The 27546-nt window shown below is 40.3% G+C and overlaps 1 protein-coding gene across 1 annotated transcript; it reads right to left on the reverse strand.

The window, feature by feature from the left end:
* On the reverse strand, window positions 1-27522 carry AASDHPPT (aminoadipate-semialdehyde dehydrogenase-phosphopantetheinyl transferase). Its single transcript, XM_079787437.1, has 6 exons — window positions 27250-27522; window positions 25194-25419; window positions 8863-8984; window positions 8146-8307; window positions 2685-2756; window positions 1-2116 (listed from the first exon to the last, which is right to left on the reverse strand). Exons 1-6 carry the CDS (start codon window positions 27391-27393, stop codon window positions 1952-1954), a joined length of 891 nt encoding a protein of 296 aa, XP_079643563.1. The 5' UTR covers window positions 27394-27522; the 3' UTR covers window positions 1-1951.
* Between the last annotated feature and the right edge of the window lie 24 nt (window positions 27523-27546).

Raw genomic sequence — 27546 nt, forward strand, 5'->3', positions numbered from 1 at the left:
TCTGGCTCATAAAAATTTAATGTTAATCATTTTATTATTATAATGACAAGACAGATGACAGTTTTTCATATTACCATTACATTCATGCTAAGGATAATGATGCCATTTCTCCTATTGTAAATGCCATTTGATCCATTTAAAACACGTTATTTACTATTCTTGGACTATTTGGGCATGCTTAATAAAATATTATAAAACATTCCAATTTTTTTTTACTAAGCAAAGCATCTAATTTCACACAACTTTCAATTATAGTAATGGAAACAATAAACTTATTTCACTTTTTGATATTAAGCAATAACAAGACTAACTCCCCAAGACATGCACTACAACCATATCATAGATCTGTCATCAATATGATGGTCTTGGCATTTTATATATTATGTTCCCACTTGAAATAAAGTCCTATTTACTAAAATGAAAACAGGCAAAGACAATGAACAGGCAGTTCATTAAAGAAGGAATACAAACAGCCAATAACAACACTGACATACCAATCTTATTTGTAATGAAAGAAATAGAAATTTAAAAAATAAGGAACCATTTTCCACTTATATTGGCAAAGATTAAATTTAAAAAAAAAAAATCTAGAGTTTACCAGGGAGTATGCAGGTGGAGGGTGAAAGGGTGGGTCACACATTTAAAACTAACTTGAAGTGCAAGTTGCACCACCGTTTTGGAGAGCAATTTGACAATTTTTATCAAAGCTCTACAAAAGTGTAATCCCTTTGAGCCAAACCATTCCAATTCCAGAAACTTTCTCAAGGACATAAGCACATATCTCAAAATGTGTTTACAAGGATAGTCACTGCACCACTGCTTAGAGTAAATCAAATGTCTAACAGAGGAAAAAATGAGTCAATTGTGGTATACCCCTACCACAGGCGGTAATTTTCCCTGGATGCCATTCTCCCCACCTCACTTCAGCATCTTCTTTACCCAGTCTGCTTCCCAGAGTCCACATTGGCTTTCTCAGTGATCTGACCTGAGTCCAGGGAAACTGAGGGGAAATCTTCTGGGGACTCATGGGAAATGTCCTCCTCACTGACAAAACTGAGAGGTGAGAAGAGTAACAGCCTTCCCTATTTTTATATGCAATTTTATGACATGAAATGGAAGTTATAGCACAGCAGCTCTCATAAACATGAGCCAAGTCTAAGGCAAAACAAACTGAGGCTGAGGCAAAAGAAGTCTCTCTAATGACCCCTCTCAACTGTGTATTGTATGAGATAATAAATGTATGAGAACATTTATTATCTCAATTATATTTAGACACTGTTACCTCTGGTCAAAGCATCCTAACTGATATTAGCTATTCAATAGAATACTTTAGAGCCAGGAAAAGTTTTGCCACAGAAGTATTTATGAACAGTAGATGTGCAGTTAAAAAAAAAAAGTATGTTCCCATTTTTTATTAAAAACAAATACATTAATATGGACTCATTTGCCAATAAAATGGTTTAGAAATAGTTACCTCTGATATAGTTATGTCTGAAAGACAGGACTTTAAATGTTCCCTTACTGCATTTTCTGTTTTTCTACAATAAACATGTACAGGCATGCTTCAGATATTGCAGATTCAGTCCCAGATTACCATAATAATCGTTTTGCTGGTGGAGGGTCTTGCTAACCATTTGTAAAAACCCAACACCTGTGAAGCACAATAAAGCAAAGTGCAGTGAACCAAGGGGTGCCTGTGTCAACTAAAGTTCTGCCTCCCTTTTCTATTTCTTCTGTCAATTCATGAGATTCTGGGGAGGGAGAAAAGGTAAACATGTATTCTACTAAGCCATTTTGAACTGGGAGTAAGCTTTATAATAGGAAAAGTTGTTTTTCTTTTTCAAACTGTTTTGTGAAATAAAATTTAATAGTATAATAGTATCAGGCCTTTATTTTTTAGTGAATACAGAATATTACAAACAGCTTTCACTTCCCTTTGTTACTTGTCATATCATGACGTTGTACCATTTCGTATCAGAATTTCTTCTGTGAAGCAAAAACAGTCCCAAAATGAAGGATCTTCAGGCGTCATAGGAACAGCAGATGAGATTAAATCATTATAGGTAAGAACAGTAAACTGCCTCTGGGATGGTTTAGAATCATCTTGGGATGAAGCCTAAAAGGGAAAAATTGATTACCTGACAGTTATACTGCATGTTAACCTTATGATCAACTTTATAATTAGGAAAATAACAAATAAGACCAAATAACATTTCAGTAATATTAAGTACAACATAGTAGGATTTCTAATTGTTTTATACCCCGTATATGTTGCCAATATAGCAAATTCAGAAAAATATGAAATAACCCGATTCTCACACTTCTTGTACACAGCAATAACCTGTGTTATTTGTTTACAATGTCGACTTACTGAGTCATACATCCAAAAATTCTAATTCAGGAGATGAGTTAAAAGGGAAACCAGCCGAAACCGGTTTGGCTCAGTGAATAGAGCGTCGGTCTGAGGACTGAAAGGTCCCAGGTTCGATTCTGGTCAAGGGCATGTACATTGGTTGCGGGCACATCCCCGGTAGGGGGTGTGGCAAGAGGCAGCTAGTCAATGTTTCTCTCTCATCAATGTTTCTAGCTCTCTATCCCTCTACCTTCCTCTCTGTAAAAAATCAATAAAATATAGTTTAAAAAAATAAAATAAAAGGGAAGTCAGAGAAATCTTAAAATCTTACATCCTGATGTCTAGATCCATCGGGTTTCCTAAGAGCTACTGCAACAAAATGGTGTTCATCTATTTTGCTTTCCTAAAAAAAAGAAAAGGTAAGTAAAAAATACAGATTACTAAATACATAAACTTAGATATACTTTTGTTTACATCTTTAAAATCTCAACCTATCTTTCTCTCTCTACACACACACACACACACACATTTTCCCTCACTTCCCCCAAATACTTAAGGAGAAGTCAAATACATTTTGACCCTTTAGTCTGAAATAAAAATATTAAACAAAATTTTCACTAAAAAGCCACTTTACTAAAGCAAACTACAATTAGAAACTGAATTACTTAGGAACTTTATATCCCTTTACCCTGTTTTTCTTATCTTCATATTTTAAGATATCCAAATTAATAAAATCTAAAATTCAATAAGAATAAATTTAGAAAAATACATTTAAAGAGGAAAAATATAATCAGTTAAGTATTAGAAAAGATTTAATATTTTAAAGTTATTTTCCCTTTAGGTGAAAACAAGCTCACAATATCCTACCTAATAAAAGAGTAATATGCAAATTGACCCTAACTCTGCTACACCCACAAGCCACACGCACCAGCCAATCAGGAGCAGATATGCAAATAAACCCAACTAAGATGGCTACAGCCAGAGAGAGCAAGGTTTCCCAGGCAACGGAGGAAGCCAAGCTTCTGCATGCCCTTGCAGGCCTAAGCCTCCACTCAAGCTACAAAGTTTCAATTATAGAAGGTAAACAAATCCAAACAGAAATGGCGGTAGCCATGGAGCTGGAGAGAGCAGGCCAAGGTTGCCCCCGGCAACGGAGAAAGCCAAGCTTTCCACCTGCCCTGGCAGGCCTAGGCCTCCACTCCAGGCTACAAAGTTTCAATTGTAGAAGGAAAATAAATTCCAGATACCAGGGCCTCTGCTTGGGTTGCCAGGGGGCGTGGCTGGCCTGCAAACCACCACAGGCCCCTTGCTCAGGCTGCCCCACGCCCCAAGGGAACCCCCATCCTGATCCGGAACACCCTTCATGGCAAACCAGCTGGCCCCCACCCCTGCACCAGGCCTCTATCCTATCTAATAAAAGCGTAATATGCAGATTGACCATCACTCCAACACACAATATGGCTGCCCCCATGTGGTCAAAGATCCTGCCCCCATGTGGACACAAGATGGCTACCATAAGATGTCCAGCAGGGGAGGGCAGTTGGGAGGCACCAGGCCTGCAAGGGAGGGCAGTTGGAGGCGATCAACCCTGCAGGGGAGGGCAGTTAGGTGTGACCAGGCCGGCAGAGGAGGGAAGTTGGGGGCAAACAGGCTGGCAGGGGAGCAGTTAAGCATCAACCAGGCTGGCAGCGGAGTGGTTAGGGGGTGATCAGGCTGGCAGGCAGAAGTGGTTAGGGGCAATCAGGAAGGCAGGCAGGCAAGCAGTTGGGAGCCAGCAGTCCTGGATTGTGAGAGGGATCCCAGATTGGAGAGGGTACAGGCTGGGCTGAGGGACACCCCCCCTCCGTGCACGAATTTCGTGCACCGGGCCTCTAGTTTATTATAAACCAAACTATACTTTTTAACACATGGTTGTCCTCCCACTCTTTACACTAAATATGTTAATAATTTGAACATTATAACATACAGAGATGTTTTGGCTACAAAATTACTTTTGGAAAACCACTTAGATCAGCAGTTCTACAGTTTCTGCATCTTAGGTGCATATCAGAGGTAATCCTGGGCAATAACCAGTTTTCTCATTCAGTCTGTCCACTAAGTCCACTAAAATGCTAAGCCTATTCTTCCCTTAAGGCTCCCATCTTCCATTTCAGATATGCTCTTTTCTTGAATGTTACTAAAGTCACTAAGTAGATATTTTTAAGAATCTCTTTCTTCACGTAATTTTCACTGATAGTGTTCTTTTGAATCCTCAAGGAAATAAATGCCCCTTTTCTCTCAGCATGTAGCGTTTTACATATATCCTATGAGGCACTGTCCTTTAGTTCTGCTTGGATGAGCCTAGTATCCTTTGCCTTCTGCATCATTTACTTGGGTGTCAACAGATACCTTCCAAATGTACACCTGAAGTTAAGGTTGCTACATATATGCAGCTTTGACCCCTGCAGGGGTCATTCTTTTAAGGCTGCCTGCAGAAATAGGACCTTCCCCCCTCAGCTTAGCTAAATCCGTTCTCACACTATGAAGAGAATGTATAAGTCTACCACAGTTCAGATATTCACTGCTCTATGCATTAATGAAAACCATAGTCTCTGACATGTACTGCTTTTACTAGGGATCTGTCCTGTGTCCAACCCAGGCGACAGTACTTCCTCAAATGGCCTGTGTATTTAAATTTAGTCAACAAATACATCTGGGAAAAACCTGGGCGTGGGGCTAATGGTGTTTGGTCATGACCCTGGTGTTTCAGGAAGTAGTATCTACATAGTAGGGGAAGAGGAAAGCAGACTGCGGCCAAGCTGATCAGTGCAGATCTTTCATTTAGAGTTACATGTAAAAAGTGGGAAGGGCTTCACACCTTGTTCTCCATTTACTAAAGGAGCTAGACAACATAGTGCAGGAATAGAAGGCAACTTGTTCTCTGTCACATTTCCCTTTAAACAAGTTCTGACAATTCATTTCTCTTTCCTTGGATGAAATCTTGAACAGGTCTCATTTTTAGTCACCCCCATGTATCAAACTTTCTCTCAATCAAGACGCTATGCCGTTTGATCCAAATTCAGTTTTATTCTCACCTCATAACGACCTTCCTCCTCCCACTAACCCAGCGTAAATCTAATTCAGGTTTGGGAGCCTCCAACGGGGAAGGGGATTGATTTGGATTTCATCTCTCTTCTAACTGCAGACCCCCAGCCCCAATTCACTACGCTGTCTCTAGTTCTTCCAGCTTGGGTGAATTTAGCGTGTGAGCGCACATGCAAAGGGGTGAAGGGGAGGAAAGGGCCGTGAAGATCACTCATGCCAGGGCTGTCGTAGTCCTTCCTCAGCTGCATGCCCCAAAGGCTGGCTCTTTACCTTGTGGGTGCTCTGGAGATGCCGTGGCAGGAACCTCCCACCGTCGTTCCTCAACTCCACGTATGCCTTCCTTGCTCTATACTCATCCTCTTTCTTCAACCCCAGTTCTGGGTGTCCACACCACCAAACTCATTCTGTTCAATTCACTCCCTCTTCCTGGGCCTGCTTATAGTGTAATAAACAACCCACGCCTAAATATATGCATCTAATACACATGGCTTCCTTACTTTGGTATCTGGTACACTGAACTGACAAAACACTCAGGGACATTTGGTGAAGAACTTCATTACTCTTCCATGGCTGCCTTCCAAAGTACCCTGATGCATCTCCATTCCCAGCTCCTGGACAAGCTCTTTAGTCACTTTCAGCTTAAAAAACACACACACCCATTTCACTCCTAGAACAAATGCACAATCTTCCCCCTTGGCCTCACCTTGCTCTTGCACTCTTCCTTTCCCTCTGGTTTCCTTAAGGTAGGGGACACAAAGGAAGGGGACTGCAGGAAAGGGGCAGAGTAATGGCCAAAGCTGTTTAAGGCCGTGCTTAGAACCCCGAGTCATATGAACTATGGAATGCTAGCTTATCTCACCGGGTGGGCACCTGTGGTACTTTCAGTTCTTTAGCGCTCTCTGTACCACTGCCTAGAGCTAGCAGTGTATTCAAGACAATTCCTGCCCTCAGCAACTAGCAGACTGCCCACTGCCTCTTCCTTTTGGAGTTCCTTTTGAGTGTGGTCCTTTCTAGACACTTCAGGCCCAGTGGCCACCACTTTCCACAGCATCTATTTGGTCCTAAGAACTCAGACATCTTTACCACCCAAAAAGGTGAAGCTCATCTGGCCCAGTCACTGACTCTTCCCTCCTCACCTTGCTACTAGGCCTACTCTCTCTCTCCCCATGAGTGAAATGGCTAAGGTTTAACCTTGTAAGTACTAAAGGTTTTTACATAATTTTGGTTACAATTTTTAAAATTGTACTCTTAAAATATCCTAAATATCATTTACTGTTTAATTGATAAAATCCCTACCTTACTCGGTATGTTAGCAATTTTAACCCAGCTCTCACTCTCAAAATACTTTCTACCCGCCTTGGATCCCCTAACACTACTCTCTTGTTTTATTTCTAACTGTTTTTGTCATTCTTTTTGTCTCCTCCACTCCACCTTTAATTATTCGTATTCTCAGGATGCTGTCCTAGGGCCTTCCTCTCTTCAAATTTAGGTAACCTCACAGTGGCAACTTAACCCCCCTGGCTTCAACTACCATGCACATGTCAACGACCATGATTTTTACCCCTATCCCAGCCCTTCATTCTATTCACCGACACCTTCAACTTGCTCCCTAGTATTCATTTTTTCAATAGAGGGTCCCATAGAAGTCACAGAATTGATCATAACATCATAACATCTTTGACATCTCACTTCCTTAACCTCCACCTAGACAGAACTCGGTCTTAAAATACAAATCTGACCTTATCACTCTCTGTTAGTAAATACTGGTTAAATTCTTTTTGAGAAAATTGGTGAACACTTCTCGTTTTATCTACTCATCACTAATTCTTTATTCTGGGCACCCACCTACTCTGAACACAATTCAGATGATTACTGCGGCAATAACTGCATTAGTATTCAACCCATTTGCTGGGCTCTGAACACCTGATCCAAGCTGGATCAATTACAGCAGACCACTTCCTTGGCTACAGTGACTAGTCAGAAGATAAGCATCAGATCCAAGCTAGGTCTGGGAGTCCCTCCTCCAGGACTCTTAGGACTTGGAACAGAAAGAGAGCTCACCAATCTCTGTTGGGTTTTAACCTGTAAACTGTTATAGGTAAGAGTGGTAGGCAGTCATTCCTGCTACACAAACCAGAAGCTAAGAAAGCCGATGTACAAAATGAGAAACAATGGTGGGAGAAAACTGAAGCCAGGATATATAGAAAGGCAAAAGTAAAATAGAAAAGAGTTCTGAGTTTTCGAGTCCTTAATTCTAGTGAATCCTGTGGGCCAGTTACATGAAGCACTCTAGTAGCCTATATAGTATCTTTCTGGATGAAATGAGTTTATGTGGGGTTTCTCTCCTAGCAACTAAGAATCAATTACAGAAAGAAAACATCTTCAACCTGATCCATAATGCCCTATATGATGTTACCAATCTAACATGGAAGCCCCTCAGCATGGCTTCTTTGGCTGTGCATACAGAGAGCTCTTTCCATTCAGGGCCTCTTTCCCTTCTCATTTTTCTTAACTCACTCTGACTAATCTTTCCAGTATCAGCTTGAATATTGCAGATTCTCAGTTTCCCTGACTTCATCTTCAGAGCACCAGGATTCAATTCCAGCTGCGTTTCATTCCAATGACTAGCCTCCCCAAATTAATCTCACACAAATGCACAAAATTAGCAAGTCCTTACAACAGTTATAGCAATCTGGTCAATTTCTTACCTCAAATGCCCATTCCTTTTCTTCTTTTCCATCCAGAAACAAACGTGTTTCTTTATAAACCTGCCCTAAATCCAGGTTTAATGGGGACATATCAAATTCAAGCCGTTGCAATTCAAATCCTAGTCCAACACCTATGGCTTTTATGTAGCTTTCTTTCAGAGCCTAAGATACAGAAAAACATTTTCTCTTAGAGCTTTTAGTAGATAAAATTTTTCATAAACTCTACAGGCCCCAAAAAGCTGGATCTTTTACTGGATGCAATAAAGTAGGCCTGGAGACAAACCAGCTGTATAATCTTAAGGCAAATCATTTAAGTTCACTGTACCTCCACTTTCTCACGTGTAACATGCAACAACAATAGTACTTTCCTCATAGGTCTTTCATAATAATTAAATTAGCTAACTTATAAAACACTTAATGTCTTTCAGCATATACTAAATTTTATATAAGTGTTTGTTAAATAAAGCCTCATCTGTATGAGTTCCTTTAGGACAGAAAACAATTCTAAAAAGTGATAAACAAAATGCCTTGTTTTAGCTCCAAAAGTAAACCTTCTAATTGAGTATTAAATATTTTCTTAAATGTCATTATAATGCAATAATGCATACATAAGAATTAAGTTCCCAAGTAATAACCCAAATTTTTCTGCTCCTACTTTTTGCAAAGATAATGAAATATTTTCAGTCGTTTACTCTGAAAATTAGAAAGAGATTATACCCAATTCCTATAAAACATATCCAGCTGAGTCCATTCATCCTTAAAGCTTCTGATTGTTTCCCATTCTTTATTCGTAAACTTTCTCTTCATAATATGGAAGAACTCTGAAATTGAACCACGACCTGTCAATTGAGGAAATAGTAAATTAAAAACAGCGATTCTATTACCAAAACTGTTAAAGATAGCACATAAAACTATAGCCCAACCTTACTTTTGAATAATCACAATAATCTTAAGCAAAATTAAGTTGGGAATTAAAAGAATAACACACTGTGACAAGCTGGGTTTAGCCCCCCAAAAAAGATAGGCTAATAGCAATAATGAAAGTCTGTGAATTACTCAGTATTTAAGGAGAGAAACCAGGTGGTTATATCAATAGATGCCCCTAAAATTTTGAAAAAATTTAGCAGCCAAACATGTTGTACGTTTTAGTCAGGAGAAAATCCCTATATATAATAGAATATAATAAAATCCATAAGAACTCTTAAAATAGAGCAAGTCTACCCTGGGGTTTAAATTTTATTTTGCTATATAATAGGAAAAATGGGGAATAATTTCTTTATTATAATTTATTGGAAATGGGTTGAATGCTGAAAGTTGTTCCTTTATAAGTTATTACCATGACTGGAAAATGTACTTATTTCATCCAAAATAACTGTTTTAATGTTTTGTAATATTACTTCTCCAAATAAAACAGATTTTAATTTCAATTCTTTTGGGGATACTATGAATCAGGCTCATTTAAAAAATATTTGTAGTATATCCCTAACTCACCTACTTCCACAGACAACAAAATATTACATAGCATTCTAAAAATACATGACAAAAAGGACAGAACTCAAAGAATCTGATTCCTAGAGTAAAGGACTAAGACACAAATTAAAATATACAGTATGCCTTTCATATTGTATTTTTCAAAATATTATAATTATGTGTCTGACTCTTTTTACTATTATTAGGCAGGAACTTTCTATTATCATCCATTTATTACAGGTATGTAAAATATGTGAAAATATTACACAAATATGTACTGAACTAATCGTTAAAACAAGCCAGTCATGGTTCTTGCCCTCACACACTTACAGTTTAAGTGGCCTATCAGAAAACTGGGCCCAAGGCAAGGTAGGTAAGCACAAATGTTTACTATATGAATAAATGAATGTTAACCATTATTTGGTAAGTTATTTCCTAAATGTGCCCCATTATTTTCCAGAAAACCTCTTGAATGTAGTCCCTCTGGAGATTCTGTCAAAGTAGCTTATCTACTCTGCCTCCCATTTCTAAAATATCCAACTCCAAAATCTGACATTCTTAACTGATAGACTACAAGTCTTAAAAAATGACATCTGCCAACACAGCATGTCTGGAAAAAAGATGTCAAATCCCCTTACTTAATGCTTTACTGGCATGTAATAACTATCTCCCCCGTGACAATTCAACAATTAGCACTCTTATGATTATTCACACTCAAGTGCCCAAGTGCTAGACGCTGGGACTATCATGATGAGGAAAAGAGATGTGATCCTTATCTTCATAGGGAGCTTAAAATTTCTCCTACAGCAGCAATTTTCAACCATTTTCATCTCATGGCACACATAAACTATTTACTAAAGTTCTGCAGCACACCCAAAAATATGTATTTTTGCTGATTTGACATATAAAAACAATAGGTATAATTTCGATTCATTCACACTGCAAGGCTATTGTTGTATTGGCTGTTGTCATCTTTAAATTTAACAGTCTAAGGGAAAAAAGGTTAGTACCCCTAACTAAATAGTTAGGTATTGCATGCTTTAAGAATTCTTGTAGCACACTGGTTGAAAATCACTGTCCTACAGTAAAGAAGTACCGTTCCCATAGTTATTTTCTACTAAGAGCAGTTCTCCTCAAAATTAAGCTTCCCCCATCATCCCCACTTCAAGACAGCCAAAGGTCTCCTCTTGTTTAGCCAGGAGATATTTCCAACAACCCCACAATAATACATGGTCCTTTCATTCAAGACAAAGATCCTCTTTTATTTTCAAGTTCATTAAACTCACTTAATTCATCTATGTATTCCTAGCCCTCTCATTTTCTCAAGAATAACATTACAATTCATTTTATGAATTCAACTGATGTCTAATGTTTGTTAATTTAAAACTATTATTTCCTAAAAGTAGCCCAGCAAAGCTATAAAGGCATTTCATGTAATAGCATTGTTGATCTTAGGAGCCCCAGGGCTATGAATCCCTGTGATAGTCATGCTTATTCCTTAAGGCCCTTAATAAGAACTATCCTGTTAAAATGCAAGCATCACTACTACATACTGGCTTGATAAATTACACACTAAAGAAAGTAAAGCAAGCAAGCTTGCCAAAGTGATGAAAGTACATCTGAAGATTTTAACTAAAGGGAGCACAATAGCTACATAAATCATGAACTGTTTCCTCCTGAATAGATTCTGGCACAAACAGGGTAAATAATAACAATGGGAAGCTAGCTACCTTGGATTTGGAAGACAGCATTATATAATTGGAGCGGAACTGTAGTTTAACAATACTATATAAAAGCCTAAAATTTTAAAAGATATACTTGTTGTCATATACAGAGTAATTTTATTTGTTAGTTTCTTCAAGTTACAATTTCATAATCTTTAAGCCCTCTGATTTTTAACTAAATATGATGGGGCAATCAAGAAAAAAACATTTAAATATGCATGCCAATAAATCTGATTAACACAAAAAGCAACCTAGCACAATCACTGGAAAGCAATAATATAACTGATTATGTACAACTAAAAGTACATTATATGAGTGCATTTTCATATACTTTTGAAAGCATCTTATTTATTCTACAAAATAAGAGATTTGACGGCAAAAGAAAAAGATGATTTTGTAAACATTCAGCCAAAGCACAACAGTGCCACCCTGTGGCATTGTGGTGGAAATACAAAGTGGGTGAGTACTCAAGGACTTTTAGAAAATTTGAACAAAACAACAAAAAATCAGCCCAGCCTGTATGGCTCAGTGGTTGAGCTTCGACCATGAACCAGCTGATCACAGTTCGAAACCCAGTCAGGGTCAGGGTCAGGGTCAGGGCACATGCCCAGGTTGCAGGCTTGAGCTTGGTCGGGGGGCATGCAGGAGGCAGCTGATTAATGATTCTCTCTTATCATTGATGTTTCTGTCTCTCCCTCTCCCTTCCTCTCTGAAATAAACATATATATATATGTGTGTGTGTGTGTGTGTGTGTGTGTGTGTGTGTGTGTGTGTGTGTGTGTTTGTATATAAATGAAGAAAAACAGCTAGAGAAACTGGACAAAATATTTAATAAAAAAAATCAGTAGGAAATACCACAATAGTAATTTGTCCTTCAAACTATCTGAAGACAGCACAATTATTGGACATACCAACTGGCAAACCTGCCTAATAATACCATCACATATTCATGTTTACTACAATCTTCATTTTTATCTACTACTGCACATGTAGAAACAAGTATACACATACGATAAAATTACTTAAAATTTATATAGATTGATCAAGTTTTAAAAAACCAGAATCCCCATCTTCTAGTTTAATCTTGAAGGAAAGCAGTATTAGATATTAACTAAATGTTCACAATAATAAACTAATCAAGGTCATACAGCAACTCGGAAGCTTATTAAACACATAGTATTAACCTACAACAAGATAATTTATAGTCAATTCCCTAGGCTGCTATTGTAAACCTTCATTAATATCTATAATAATAAAAGAGTTATATGCTAATTAGACCGGACGTCCTTCCTGACGAAGCTGGGTTGGAGGGAAGCCAGCCGGGTCCTGGGTGTCTGTGGGCGGCCCGGGGGAAGCCAGCCCGGGTCCCAGGTGCTGGAGGGAAGCCAGTGTCAGCAGCTGGGGGAAGGAATGCCTACTCCTGCACGAATTTTTGTGCATTGGGCCTCTAGTGTATACAATAATGCTTGACTTACCAGCTCACTTGTCTGGGAATTTATCCAGATACAAACTCAGAATAAAACAAAAATGTCTAAGCTGCTAATATAGGTTTCATAAACTACCACAAAGCCTGTGGCATGCTAATGTCAAAGGAGCTCTTAAGCCCTCCATACAAGTGGCTCAGCACAGAACACTAGATCGAAATACGATGACACAGGCTTGAAACTCTCCACCACTTAGGCAGGCCCAAACTGCAGTTGCTTAGTGTTTTTATTCCAACGTGCATTTATCAACACCTACATGTATCAGTACACACAGGCAAGAAAAGGGCCTGCAGTTTGGGCTACTTGGCTGCAAAGGTGTTATCCTTCAAGTAAATGGAAGGACTCCAGAAGCAGGGTCGAAGGGCAAAGGGTGGGGCCACCCTGAGGAGCCAAAGGACAGAGCAGGGAGCCACAAAGTATTAAACTTAGGCCTTGACACCTGATGCAATTTGCTCCCCTGGGTTTTGAGCTTGGTTGAGACCCATGCATGACCCCTTTTTCCTTCCAACTTCTCCCTTTTAAAATGGAAATGTCTACCATGTGCCTGCCCCACCAACGTGTTTTAGAAGCAGATGATTTCTTCTCCCGTTTTACAGATTCACTGATGAGAGAGGAATTTTGTCCCACATTGCATCACACAGAGTCTCACCCAGGCCTAATTTAGATGATTCAGATAATGAGATTTAGAACTTTTTGAGTTGATATTTAGATAAGATGTAGGTTTTAAAGTTAATGTTGGAATAGTTTAAGACTTAAGGGTGCTGGGATGGGATGAATTTACTTTCTTAAAGCTATAAATTAGTGACAAAAAGTTGGCCATATCTATCTATATAAGAGCCTAAGCGACCGTCCAAATGGTAGCTATGACGCGCACTGACCACCAGGGGGAAGACACTCAACACACAGGCATGGAAACATGGAACAGACTGATGAATCTCAGAGGGAAGGGGAAGGGCCGGAAAAGATTAACCAAAGATCTTACATGCATACTAGAGGCCCAGTGCACGGATTCGTGCACTGGTGGGGTCCCTCGGCCTGACCTGCGGGGATCAGGTGAAACCAACTCAGTGCATAGATTTGTGCACCGGTGGGGTCCCTCAGTTTGGCCTGTGGGGATCAGGCCAAAACCAGCTCTTCGACATCCCGAGGGGTCCTGGATTGTGAGAGGGTGCAAGCCAGGCCAAGGGACTCCGCCGGTGCACGAATCAGTGCACCGAGCCTCTAGTTAAGAAATAAAGATGTAAAGTGCCCAGAACTATTAAGTACTTAATAAATCTTAGATCTAAAGTTGTTGGGGTAGTTGTTATATATATTTCCTCTTTTGTGAATTGTTTTCTCGGGTTCTTTGTCCATTCATCAAGTAAGTCTTAAGTGATTTTCCTATTAATACTCAAGCATTTTTTTTAAAATATAGTTTATTGATTTCAGAGAGGAAGGAAGAAGAAAAGAGAGATAGAAACATCCATGATGAGAGAGAATCATGGATCGGCTGCCTCCTGCAAGTCCCCCACTGGGGATCAAGCCCACAACCCGGGCATGTGCCCTTGACCAGAATTGAACCTGGGACCCTTCAGTTCGCAGGCTGACGCTCTATTCACTGAGCCAAACCGACTAGGGCATCACAAGCATTTTATATATTAACAACATTAACCTTTGTCAGATTTTGCCACAAATATATTCCCTGGTTTGTGAGAAAAAAGACATAATATGAAATTAATCACATCAGCTGACTTTGTAGTTTCTTGGCTATCTAAGCTTAAAAGACATCCTTTAAGAAGTCAGACCAATTATACAATTCTATTGTGTTCTATTTATTATTAAAACCTAACTCTAACCATATTGTTATACAGTGTGAAACAAAGATCTAAAGGACTTTATGATTATTTAAATGTTGGTTATAATCATTTTCTTTGCTGACTCTGTAAATTACACCTAATATGTTGTCCAAGCATCAATATGTCTAACCTGGGAAATTATCTATAATAAAAGCGTAATATGCTAATTAGACTGGACAGCCAAATGACCTTACAAACGTCGTTCCAGATATCCTTCTGTCGAAGCCACGGCAGTGGGGGCCTAGGCAGAAGCAGTTAGGGGCGATGAGGCAGGCAGACAAAGGCAGTTAGGGGCGATGAGGCAGGCAGGCAGAGTGGTTAGGGGCAATCAGGCAGGCAGGGAGGAGTTAGGGGCATAAGGCAGGTAGGCTAGCAGTTAGGGACATCAGGAAGGCAGGCAGGAGAGCAGTTAGGAGCCAGCGGTCCTGGATTGTGAGAGGGCGCAAGCTGGGCTGAGGGATCCCCCCCACCCCCCTCCAGTGCACGAGTTTGGTGCACTGGGCCTCTCATTTATATATAGAATCCTTAGGTGCATCTCAGAAATTCTGGTTCAGTAAGCTAGGTAGTTTCAAAAAAATTTGAATTTTTAATAAACATCCACACTGATTTTAATATTCTTACCATCATTCTAGAAACAACATTATATACATACTAGAGGCCCACGCATGAAATTCGTGCACTCGGGGGGATGGGGGGGGGGTCCTCTCAGCCCGGCCTGCGTCCTCTCGCAGTCTGGGACTCCCTCGGGGGATGTCCGCCTGCCGAGGGGATCTAGGCCTAAGCTGGCAGTCAGACATCCCTCTCGCAGTCCGGGGCTCTCACAGTCCAGGACCCGTGGCTCCTTACCGCCCACCTGCAGCAGAGGTGGGAGAGACTCGAGCCACTGTCGCTGCGCTCGCCAGCCATGAGCCCAGCTCTGGCTGAGTGGCGTTCCCCCTATAGGAGCACACTGGCCACCAGGGGGCAGCTCCTGTGTTAAACATCTGTCCCCTGGTGGTCAGTGCACATCATAGCAACCAGTTGTTCCACAGTTCTGGTTGATTTGCATATTAGGGTTTTATTATATACGACTAGAGGCCCAGTGCACAAAATTCGTGCGGGGGGGGGGGGGGTCCCTCAGCCCGAGCTGCACCCTCTTCAATCCAGAAGCCCTTGGGGGATGTCCAACTGCCAGTTTAGGCCTGATCCCGTGGCAGTTGGACATCCCTCTGACAATCCAGGACCTCTGGCTCCTAATCGCTCACCTGCCTGCCTGCCCTAACTGCTCTGCCTGCCTGCCTGATCCTCCTAACTGCCCTCCCCTGCCGACCTGGTCGCCCCTATTAACTTTTTATTTTCAATATATTTTATTGATTTTTTACAGAGAGGAAGGGAGAAGGATAGAGAGTTAGACACATCATTGAGAGAGAAACACCAATCAGCTGCCTCCTGCACACCTCCTACTGGGGATGTGCCTGTAACCAAGGTACATGCCCTTGACAGGAATCGAACCTGGGACCTTTCAGTCCGAAGGCCGATGCTCTATCCACTGAGCCAAACCCGTCAGGGCTTAACTTTTTTTTTTTTTTAATCTTATTCCCTTAACACACAATTGTATTTGACTTCCTTACTGGCTTCACCCTCTCACACAATTTTTCTCTCTCCTTTATGTAATACTTTTTCCTGAATCATCATTTATTAACCTTTTGCACTCGGATGTCGAGTGTGACTCAACACGGTTAGCATCGGTAGCAGCTCGAGAAAAAAGCGAGCGAGTGCAAAGGGTTAACTTTTCTTTCCTCCTTATTTCCTCCTCCTGTTCCATCATCCTTCTTCCCATCTTCTACCCTCCTTCCCTCCTCACATTCCTTCTTTCCTTTATCTTTATTCCTGCCCTTCCTTCCTTCCCACCTTAAGTTTTTTCTTCACTTTCTCCCTCAGACCTGCTTTGCTCCCTCCCCCATTTCTTCCTTCTTCCCATTCTCCTTTTAAGCTCTACCGGCTCCCCTTTAAAACTTTTCTTCCCTCCCTCTTTCTCTCTCATCCTACCCTTCTCAAACATTCTTCTCTACTTACTTGCACTGTTTTAATATCTATCTATCTACCTGCCTAATTATTCACTACCATTTATCTTTTTTATTTTCTGACTCCTACTTTTCAAATCTGTCCCCAGTATACAACTATACTTGATTTTCATTATAGCTCCTACAGTTCACACGCATGCATTCTCTTTCCTTCTTTAACTCTGCTCCCTACTGACTCCTTTATAAAGTTCTTCCCTCCCTCCCTTCCTTCTTAAAGCTTCTGTTTGGGGGGGGGGGGGGGGGGGCTCATTAACCCCCAGCCCAGGGCTCAGCCCGGCCAGGTGTTCACCGCCCCTCCTTCCCCGGCCTCCCCGCTGCCGTCCTGCTCCCATTCCTGGCCCAGGACGCCCGGCCCAGCAAGGGTGGCCAAGGCCCGCACAGCCTAGGAGCTGCTGCCACCGCTGCAAAGCAGGAGCACCTCGGCCCAGAAGGCCTCGGACCGTCCACCACTCCGTCCTGGACCCATGGGCGCCTCCCTGCCCACAGCCTGCGACGGGGACCACCGCCCTGCCGGGTGCACCTGCTTCCCCCCACCCCGCGGTCGCCACCCCTCCTGCGTGCAGTCCCACGTTTCCTTTCCTTTTCCATTCCTGCATCTATTTCTTGTTCCCTTTCTGTATTTCTGTTTCTCCTCTAGGCCTGTCTGCATGCAGGCCTGCCTTCCTCTCCCTCTCCTTTCTTATTCCCTCCTATCATATCCTATCCTACCCCAGGCCTTGCAGCTGCCTGAGCAGAGGGTGAGGATCCAGCCTGTTGATCTGGTCGTGACGTGATACTGTAACAGATAATTAGCATATTTCTCTATTATTAGTATAGATAACAGTAACAGCTACCACAACAATCTTAGAGCTAACTTTATCAAGTACTTAAGAATACCATTCACTTTACATGTTTTTTCCTATCTACCCAACTCTGATGCTGGAAGAATTGTTTAGCCATCAGGATCTAAAATATACTATGTACATATACACACAAATTCTACAGGAATACAGTTAAATATAAAAAATAAATTTTAAACTAAAATCTAGGAGACTCTATAACCTACGATAGAGAGTAAATCTTTTACCTTTTTTTTTCTTCCAAATAAGACAGAATTCAGAATTTATCAAGGAAAAGACAAGTATATTTAATCAAGTAAAATTCATATGGCAAAAAATAAAATCCAATTCAAAAGATAATATGTAAATACTGGGCTCTAATTCTTCTCTCTCCAAGTTGTCTATTCTTTTGCTAACACCACACTCATGTTTATAATGCCTCTTTTAAAAATGGTAAGGCAAGTCTTCTTAGATATCAGTTCCTCTATAAAAACTTTAAATTTAACCTAGCTCCAGAGATTGTAAATCCTTAAACATTATCAATAAAGCCTGGTATTGAGAGGCCTAGTGTCATGCCGAAATACACAGGTTTTGTAGTATGGGTTCAAATCCATGATCTTCTCCTGTTTAAGTTACCTTGAGCAAGTGTCTTAATCTATTCTATAAAATAACAACATTGCTGGCCCTTGAACAATGGGGGTTTCAACTGCAAAAGTCCACTTACATGTGGATTTTTTCCAATAAACATAGTCAATCCACCATATCCCAGAGTTTCACACCTGTGGATTCAACCAACCACAGACCAAATATATATATATTTTTGGTTAATCCTCACCCAAAAATATTTTCCATTGATTTTTTAGAGAGTGGAGGGGAGAGGGAGAGACAGAAAGAGAAACACAGATGTAAGAGAGACACATTGACTGGCTGCCCCGCCCCCCCCAATGTGCCCAACTGGGACCAGGGATCGAGCCTGCAACCAAGGTATGTGCCCTTGACTGGAATCAAACCAGGCACCCTACAGTCCGAGGGTCATTGTTCTATCCACTGTCAAACCAGCCAGGACTTGCAGACAGCATTTTTTTTTTAATTTTACCCCCACCCCAGGCTTTCAGCACCCCATTGGTTATGCATATATGCACACAAGGTCTTTGGCTGATTACCTCCCACCCACCCACCCTCCCCCATCTTCACTCTGAGATTCCGCACTCTGTTCCATGCTTCCAGTCTCTGGATCCACTCTGTTCATCAGTTTATTTTGTTACTTCGATTCCACATGAGTAAGATCACGTGATACTTGTCTTTCTCTGACTGACTTACTTCACTTAGCATGATACTCTCCAGGTCCCTCCATGTTGTGTCAAAGGATAAGATTCTTTTTTAATGCTGCATAGTATTCCATGGTACCACAGTTTTATAATCCACTCATCTACTGATGGGCACGTGGGTCTATTTCCAGATCTTAGCTATTGTAAACTGTGCTGCTATGAACATAGGGGTACATACATTCTTTCTAATTGGTACTTCAGGTTTCTTAGGATATATTCCTAGAAGTGGGATCACTGGGTCAAATGGAGATCCATAATTAATTTCTTGAGGAAACTCCATACTGTTTTCTATAATGGTTGCACCAGTCTGCATTCCCACCAGCAGTGCACTAGGGTTCCCTTTTCTCCACATCCTCACCAGCACTTGTTGTTTGATTTTTTGATGACAGCCATTCTGACAGGTGTGAGATGTGATACCTCACTGTGTTTTAAATTTACATTTCTCTGATGATTAGTGACTTTGAGAATATATAAGGAACTCATACAACTTAACAAAAGGAAGACAGACAGTATTTTTGATGCAAGGTTGGAAATCCACAGATGCAGGGAGCTGACTGTATGCATTTTTCTATGCCATTTTATGTAAGGGACTTGAGCACCTGCAGATTCTGGTATCCGCAAGGGTTCCTAGTACCAGTGCCCTGCAGACACCGAGGGATGACTGTAGTTAAGTCTTTGGGGAGTCCAAAGTTAGACATAGATTTTCAATTGCATGGGAGTTCAGTGCTCCTGAGCCCGGTGTTTGTTCAAGGGTCAACTGAACTTACATCCTAGGCTTAAGTGGATGAAACAAGATGATGCATACAAGGCATTTAACACAATGTCACACACATACGAGTTACTCAATAAATACCAGTTCTACATTATGACCCCACTCAAATCCTCTGTACACTGGGATAGATCCATTCAATAACAGAAGAAGGAATACTCCCTGCCAGTGAAGACCTGGTTTTTCAGTAAGTGCAACTTATTTAAGCTACTTATAGGCTCTAAATATCCAAGCTTAAAAAAAAAAGTGCTTTAATTAGGCATATACTGCAAAAAACAAATCTACAAGAATGTAGATAGAAATGACAGTGGAATAGACTGCAGCAGGAACAAAGCTGAAAACTGAATCTAAGCAGGATGGAAATGCAGGAGAAAAAAGCTAGGGAGATAAATGGAGAGTGAGGAAGACTCAAAGGAGGAACTATTTTTAATCATAAGTCACTGATGAGAACAGTTCACATTCTAACTAGCATCAGATATGAATACCAATTTTCATTATGGTTGTGTAGCCATTTTTTTCATTTCTCAACAAATTTAGTATTTTCAGCAAAAATGAGAACTCATATCATTTTTATATTCAATACATATTGAGCACCTGCTCTGTGCTGGACACTTTTAAGTACTAGGTATACTGTGGCAAAAAGGAAACAAGCATGGTTCCTGAACTTATCTTATGAGGGACAACAGATAATAATCAAATAACTAAGTCATAGTTACAGATGAGAAGGGCATGAAGGAGAAGAAGATCAAGTAGTCAGGAAAAGCCTGCTGAGGAGGCACTGGCTACTTCTCATCCTTCCAAGGTACCCAAGGAAAGCGTAGGTGGAAGAACAACAGAGGGACCACGTTTTTTGCCACCTTAAACAAGACAAAGTATGCTACATTCAAGGTAATAAAAGAGTAAAGACAGAAAATAGTGAGCAGAGAGAGCAGTTAGAAATGCAAATGGTGGTAAATGAGAATAAGATGACAGGGTCATGTTAAAAGGATTAGATTTTATTAAGAGCCAACTACGTCCCACTGGCTCAGCGGTTGAGTGTCAACCTATGAACCAAGAGGTCATGGTTAGATTCCTGGTCAGGGCACGTGCCTGAGATGGGGGCTTGATCCCCAGTAGGGAGTAAGCAGGAGGCAGCTGATCAATGACTGTCTCTCATTGTTATTGATGTTTCTCTCTCTCTCTCTCCCCCTTCCTCTCTGAAAGCAATAAAAAATATATATTTTTTAAAAAGAACCAACCTAAGAATTTTAAGAAAACTGCTGTAGGTTTGTTTAAAGACCACACCAACTCTGTATTAACGGGGTGAGTACAAAAGCAAATGGGAAATCAATTAAGAAGCCATTAAAATAGTATAGGAGATGCTACATTAGAAGGAGACAAGAAACAGGTCCTACCGCAGTCCTAGCCATCATATATACAACTTGCTTTATACTTATTATACTTAATTTATGTAACAGTTGTTCTAGAAAACAGTCCTATGATAGTCATTTCAAAGCTATTAAATTAGTATTAAATCTCAAAACATTGAGTAATTTTGTGCTAATTAATATCCAGAAAAGTTTATAATAACAATGTAAAGCAGAAAATGTAAAAACCTTGGGGAAAAAGTATCATAGTTGTGGGGAAGCATGAGACTTGGTTGGAAAGTTTGTAAGGAGGACATTCTGAAAAAAGGGAAGGGTGCGGAAGGTCCCCACCCTGTTTATCGAATTCTGACTTAGGGGAGTGCCGAAGGCGGTGCCCCTAATTATTCCTTGACCTTTCCAAACAAGTCTGTGCACGTGCAGACCCCCGGGTGCCTACTGGAATCTTTATGCTTAATTTCTGGGTGTCCTTTCTTAAAGGACACTACAAACACATGTATCCTCCCAATATTACTTATCCTACTGATTATATCTAAAAGATAAACTTTATCTCAAACTGCTGCTGCAATAAAAGCCTAACGAGGCAGGCAATTGAGGCTGTCTGGTTCCTTTAGCCAAGCAGTCCCTTAGCCCTCTCTTTCACAGCAAACATTGTGTTGGAGTAATCCATTCATCAGTCACTCAGGGTCTGCTGGTCAGCCCTGGCAACACTCTTTTCCCAAATTTAAATCATAGTTTTTATACTATATCTATCTTGCCTTATTTTGTAAATATGGGAACAAAACTGAACAATTCACAAAGGAAGCTTTTTATTAAGGTATTACATATGTGACCTTTTCCCCCCATTGCCCCCCCCCCCCCCACCACCAATCATGCCCTCATGCTCACCCCATTGTCTGCGTCCATTGGTTATGCTTATAAACCAGTGATGGGCAACCTTTTGAGCTTGGTGTGTCAAACTTCGCCAAAAAACTGAGCATAACTCGGGTAGTGTGTCACTTTGAGGAAAAAACATTATTTCACAAATGTTTCATCCTCAGGAGCAGCAAATGTTTCATCCTCGGCATGCGGCCGCATGTCATCAGAAATGGCTATGCGTGTCAGTGCTGACACGCGTGTCATAGGTTCGCCATCACTGTTATCAACTATGCTTTCTTTTACACTTATGATACATAAATTATGATGACTTACAAAACACTTCCCCCCCAAGGGTTAGGAAAGTACTGCACTGATAATTTATTTTATCAAGGTCCCCAATATCTTATAATTACTTTTCTCTAGACATTCATTAAACAAATATTTACTGGGTACCAACTATGCACCAGCTACTTTTTTATCAAGGTCCTTTCTCCATTAAGCAAATAAAGTAGTGCAATAATCTCAATTGTGGGCATCTGGCTAGAAGGAAGAAACCCATTACTAAATCCATTACTATATTTTCTCCTCCCTGCCATAGAAGCAATGGGAGAACTGGGAGGAGGTGGAGGGAAATGATCTGCATCTAGTAGAAATGGCTAATGTGACAAGGAAAGACTCCACAAGTTCCTACATGTTTCCCTGCAGACAAAATAGGAGTAATGAAAATGAGTCTTTCAAATACAAATGATGCCCACAAAGATTGACTCCATCTCCAGCGTTGACAATCTAATAACATGTCCAGTACAAACTACAATGCACTTGAGGCTGTCCTAAATTTTACCCTCCATCATTTAGTAACTTTTGGGAATGTCCCTTAGTACAATTTCTTTACTTATTCTGATAAGCAGTGTGATTCAAATGATTCTCCAGTGAAATAAACCACTCTCTACTACCCACCCTCAATGAGAAATAATGTCCATCACTGTTATCACTAGTAGAAATTACTGACATGATAACAATACTAGTGCCGACTGGAAAGTATTGTGTGGCTTATGATTTTTTTAATATATCATAGCTTTTTGGCAATGAACCAAAGAATAGGAAAAGGCATGGCTACTATGCTTAGTCAAATTAATTAACAAAAGTTGGGGGTAAAAAAAGTCTTAATAAAATTATCAGGAAACTAGATCTTCAATTAATGCTCAATTATCATCCTATCATTTATTAAAAGTTTCGATTAGTAATTACCTACTTATTTAGTGTTGATCAAAGCCAACAGGATCCATCAAGGCAACTGGTAATAAAATATGTCTTACAGTAAAGCATAATTTCCAGGCAGATATCAACCTGATGAGCCAACCTTTCAATATAATTAAGCTGACTGCATTCTGAGGAGCAATGGCCTCTCTGGTAATTTCTGACTTCAGGAAAAGTTCATATAGGGACAACAGAAAATTATGAAAGCTTAAGGGCTCATTCCAAATCCTCTACAGCGGTGGCTCTTTCAGAATAAGCCTTTTATGACACTGCTGAAAAACAGATCCTCTCCTGAGAAAAATTCACTCAAAATATAGCAAATAATTTCAGTAGGTTAAAATAAATGACTTGATGCTTATCCAGGGTCTCAGGTCAAGAATCCCTGTCATTACTAGCAGAGCCTCTTGCTGAGCAAAGTTAACAATAGAGTTGTAATAGAAAGGTTTTCTGAGCAAGACAGAGAACAAGTAGCTGGTGGGAAAATTCAAGGTAAAGACAATTACAGCAAAAGTGAGAGGTGAGGTTCACAGCCATACTCTGAATGAAACCTTACTATAGCAGCCCATTTGACAAATATTTACTGGGCATTATTATAACCTAGGAGAGGGTGCTAAGAGATGTGATAGTGAACAAACTCAGATGTAGCTTAACATAGTTCCTGCTCTAATGTGGCTTATAAGAACCAGGGGAATGGCAATCAATCATCCTGATAATTATAAACAGATATATTACCAGAATGCAGGAAATACATTTTACAAGATAGCCTACAAGGAGAAAACCTAGCTTAGATTAAAAGTTCACAAAGGCTTCCCTAAAATAAGACTGAGGTGAAAGATAACCACTCAATAAATTATCTACACAGAAATTGGGGTGGGGGATAAAAGTAATACAAATCTTCCAGACCCAGGAAAACATAAGAAAAGATCCTGAGGTAGTGTGGAGCTGAAGAAGTTGCACTATGAAATAAGGAAGATGTTGTCTCTATTAATAGCTTTCTGCTTTGCTACTTTATCTTTTGATAAAAACAACAGTATATCCATTTTAGGGTGGTTGGGACAATTAAATCGGAGAATATATGCAGAGCACTTAGTAAAATGCCTTGGCACACAATAAGTGCTCACTAAATGTTATGATAAAAATTATAGTTAAGAGAACCCGTGTTCTATAAAATTCCCTGGGCATATTCAACCCACAATAAATGTTAGCAGTTCCTACATCCACCAATTACAAATTTCTAAGGCAAAATATAAGCAACTTAAATATTTCAATAATTGCTTGCTCTTCATTTTTACTTATATAAATGTGCTACTAAGAGTTGTAGATATAACATCTTTTCCTAAGAACTGCAATAAACTTTATCATTGAGATTACCTTTTAAATAAACCAATTTATTGCTTAATTTTGAGACATGCTTAAGTGAAACAAACTTCTTATAATTAGTATTATGTTTTTTAATAGAACACCACTGAAAATTAACTCAAGCCCAGTTCAATTTAACATCATTTAAATAAGATAATAAGAGCTATTGAAAAACTTTTCTTTACACATTTAAGTCTTCTAAAATAGTTTCAAATTTAGTCTTTCTTAACAAGCTGAGGTATAATTAAAAAATCTTTACATTTCACTTTGCCTCTGACAAAACATTACATGGAGAATCTATTCTTTTTTTAAGATGTATTTTTATTGATTTCAGAGGGAGAGGGAGAGGGAGAGGGAGAGGGAGAAAGATAAGAAACATCAATGATGAGAGAGAATCATCTATCTGTTGCCTCCTGCAACCCCTGCATATGCCCTGACCCGGAATGGACCATGACCTCCTAGTTCATAGGTCGATGCCCAAACAAGGAGCCACACAGGCCAGGAGAGAATCTATTCTTTATGTAGAAGTCCATTAATATTCAAAGAAATATACCCTTTAGATATATACATATATGCTCTCTCAGATAAACTACCTTTGAGTATTGAGCATATCTTTCCTAAATTTAAGTACAATACATCTCCTGGCCTGATTACTCATAAATAGGTATGAATGAAGACAAGGAGATACAAACTCTTGTACTACAAAAATGCAACATTACCTGGAAAACTAGTTTTCATTATATCAATTCCAACTTGTAACTCAGGTTCAGCAGCAAGTACAGCATAGTCCCCTTGATGAGAGATGTTAAAGTTGAAATTGGGGTAAGGATTCAATGAGTCTTTTGCAAGAACTGGTTTTCCTTTTGCAGTTCTTTGCAAACGAATATTATTCCAAGGGATGTTCAATTTCTCTGTGATTAATTTCCTTATCATCAGACGACCAGCCTGTTAAATAAAACATAAACATTTGATATGTGTAAGTACACTGCCTGTAACATACAAAGTAAAGTATATTTTGGTGGTTTCTTAAACATTTTTTAGGTTTTTAAAAAATACATTGCATTAAGATTTAAGCAATGCTTAAGAAGATAGGAGAAAAAGTCTCTCCTTAGCAATTCTCTCCCCTCAACAGATAACCAATATTAACAAGTAGGCATCCTTCCAGTCTTTTTTTTTTAATACCTAAATATAAGTTCATATGCATATGATTTTGCTATCTATCTGTCTACACATATGTGATCCTACTCTATGTAGTATTCTACCATGTATTATCTTTTTAACTTGTGCTGGGGATTATTCCATATCTGTCCATAACCATCTGTTCTGTACACTTTTAACTATAGCATAGTGTTTCACAGTATCAAGGAAGTATAAATAGATTGACTTACTCCATTATTGGACATTTTAGGCTGCCTCTAGTTTTGCTATTATAAAAAATTCCCCAGTGAGTAACAAACCCTGTTGTACATACATCTCTGTGTTTATGTGCAAGCATTTCTAGATCCTACACACCAGCGATTTCCAAATGGTGTGATCAAGAATTTTTAAAACATGCAATATCAGACTAGTCAGGGGCACTGACCTCTTTGCCCTTAGATTGTCAAATTATAAAATGACAACAGCCAACACAACAACAGCCATAGGAGTGAACAAATCAAAACTATGCCTATTTTTTGGTCAGATGGTCAAAAAATTATATTTTTGGGGGTGCCGCAGAATTTCAGAAGTTTATGTGTGCCATGATATGAAAAAGGTTGAAATTTGCTGCTATATACCAATCACTTTCAACAACTAGCTACCCATGATCTATCTTCACATACACTCCCTCCTACTCTCCCCCACCTCCACCTAATACTTAAGAAATTACTATAATCACACAAAAAAACTCAGGGGTATAACAAAGTATACAATATTTTGTAAGATACCTTTCGTTGTTTTTTTTTGCTTCATCTAACAATGAGTTTTAGATACTGCAATACTTGGAACTTCACAATTTCTTACAATTGAAAAAAAAAAGAGTACAAAAATATTCACCAATATGCCTTCAAAAAATTAATGAATTAGCCCAAATTTCAAGTGAAAAGGTGTTTCAATATAGGAACAATTTCAAGAAATGACTGTTTTTGAAGGGATGGCAATTGCAGGCTGTTTCAAACTGCGCTACACAGAAATAATTTTGAAATCCAACTTTCCATTTGTTGCTTAAAAATACGTAACTAAAATAAGTAATCCTATTTAAAATGCTGTTTCCCACGCTATGTGGTCAGGAAGGTACACCTGGGGCCGCATCCTCCGTGGGCTTCCGTTTCCCTGGTAAAGGAGGCGGGTCTAGGCCTCCTCCAGCTCCGGGGTGTGCAAAGGTAAAGGCAGTCACACCCCCAGTATTTTGGGGGGCCTATCACGTGCAGGGTGCCCTCAGGCAGCGGTGGGATATTTAATAGGCAGACGCCCAAGCATGCGCCCAGCCAAAAAATAAAAAAGATAACAAATAGAAATATAAAAGCATTCATTACGAGGAAAGAAATCCAAGTACTCCGTAGGCCTTCCCTCCACCTTTCCACCCTCTCGCAGGGTCTCCATTTCAATGACAACGTGGGAGGGGCTCATTTTTGCCGCGAGCGAGGCCTCGGAAGCGACGACAAAGGCCGTGGAGGCCAGGCCGAGGCTCGGACTCGCAGCGCCCACCCTCCTCGCCCGGACCCGCCCCGAGTGTCGCCGGCCCGTCTCCCCCAACAGCTGCTCCCTCGGCTCAAAGCACCCAAGACCCGTGAGTACCATGGCCGCCTTGGCGTCCCGGGCGAAGACGAACTGGCCAATGCGCTCCTTCTCCTCGGGCTGGATCGATCGCACCGCCAGCAGCCACTCGGCGCGGCTCGGCAGCCACGTGCCGCAGGGAAAGGCCCAGCGCACGCCCTCCATCGCGGGCACCGAGCAGAACCGCCGGGCGAGCGGAACCGGGAACCATCCACGGGAGAGGAACCTCGCCGCCACCTCGGGCCTGGGAGCACGGACGCTAACCGGGCTCCACCCCCTCTTCCCGGGCGTCCGGGCGGAAGAGGCGGGGCGTCGCCC

The sequence above is a fragment of the Cnephaeus nilssonii genome, assembly GCF_951640355.1.
Source record: "Cnephaeus nilssonii genome assembly, chromosome: 13".
In the NCBI taxonomy this organism is placed as follows: Eukaryota; Metazoa; Chordata; class Mammalia; order Chiroptera; family Vespertilionidae; genus Cnephaeus; species Cnephaeus nilssonii.

Excerpts from the sequence above, each read along its gene's own strand:
- AASDHPPT (XM_079787437.1), bottom strand. The coding sequence starts at position 27,393 with ATGGAGGGCGTGCGCTGGGCCTTTCCCTGCGGCACGTGGCTGCCGAGC. Across the intron at positions 8,985-25,193 it reads AATGAAAACTAGTTTTCCAG|GTCGTGGTTCAATTTCAGAG; the intron begins GTAATGTTGCAT and ends CTCAATTGACAG. Across the intron at positions 8,308-8,862 it reads ATATGTTTTATAGGAATTGG|GCTCTGAAAGAAAGCTACAT; the intron begins GTATAATCTCTT and ends TCTGTATCTTAG.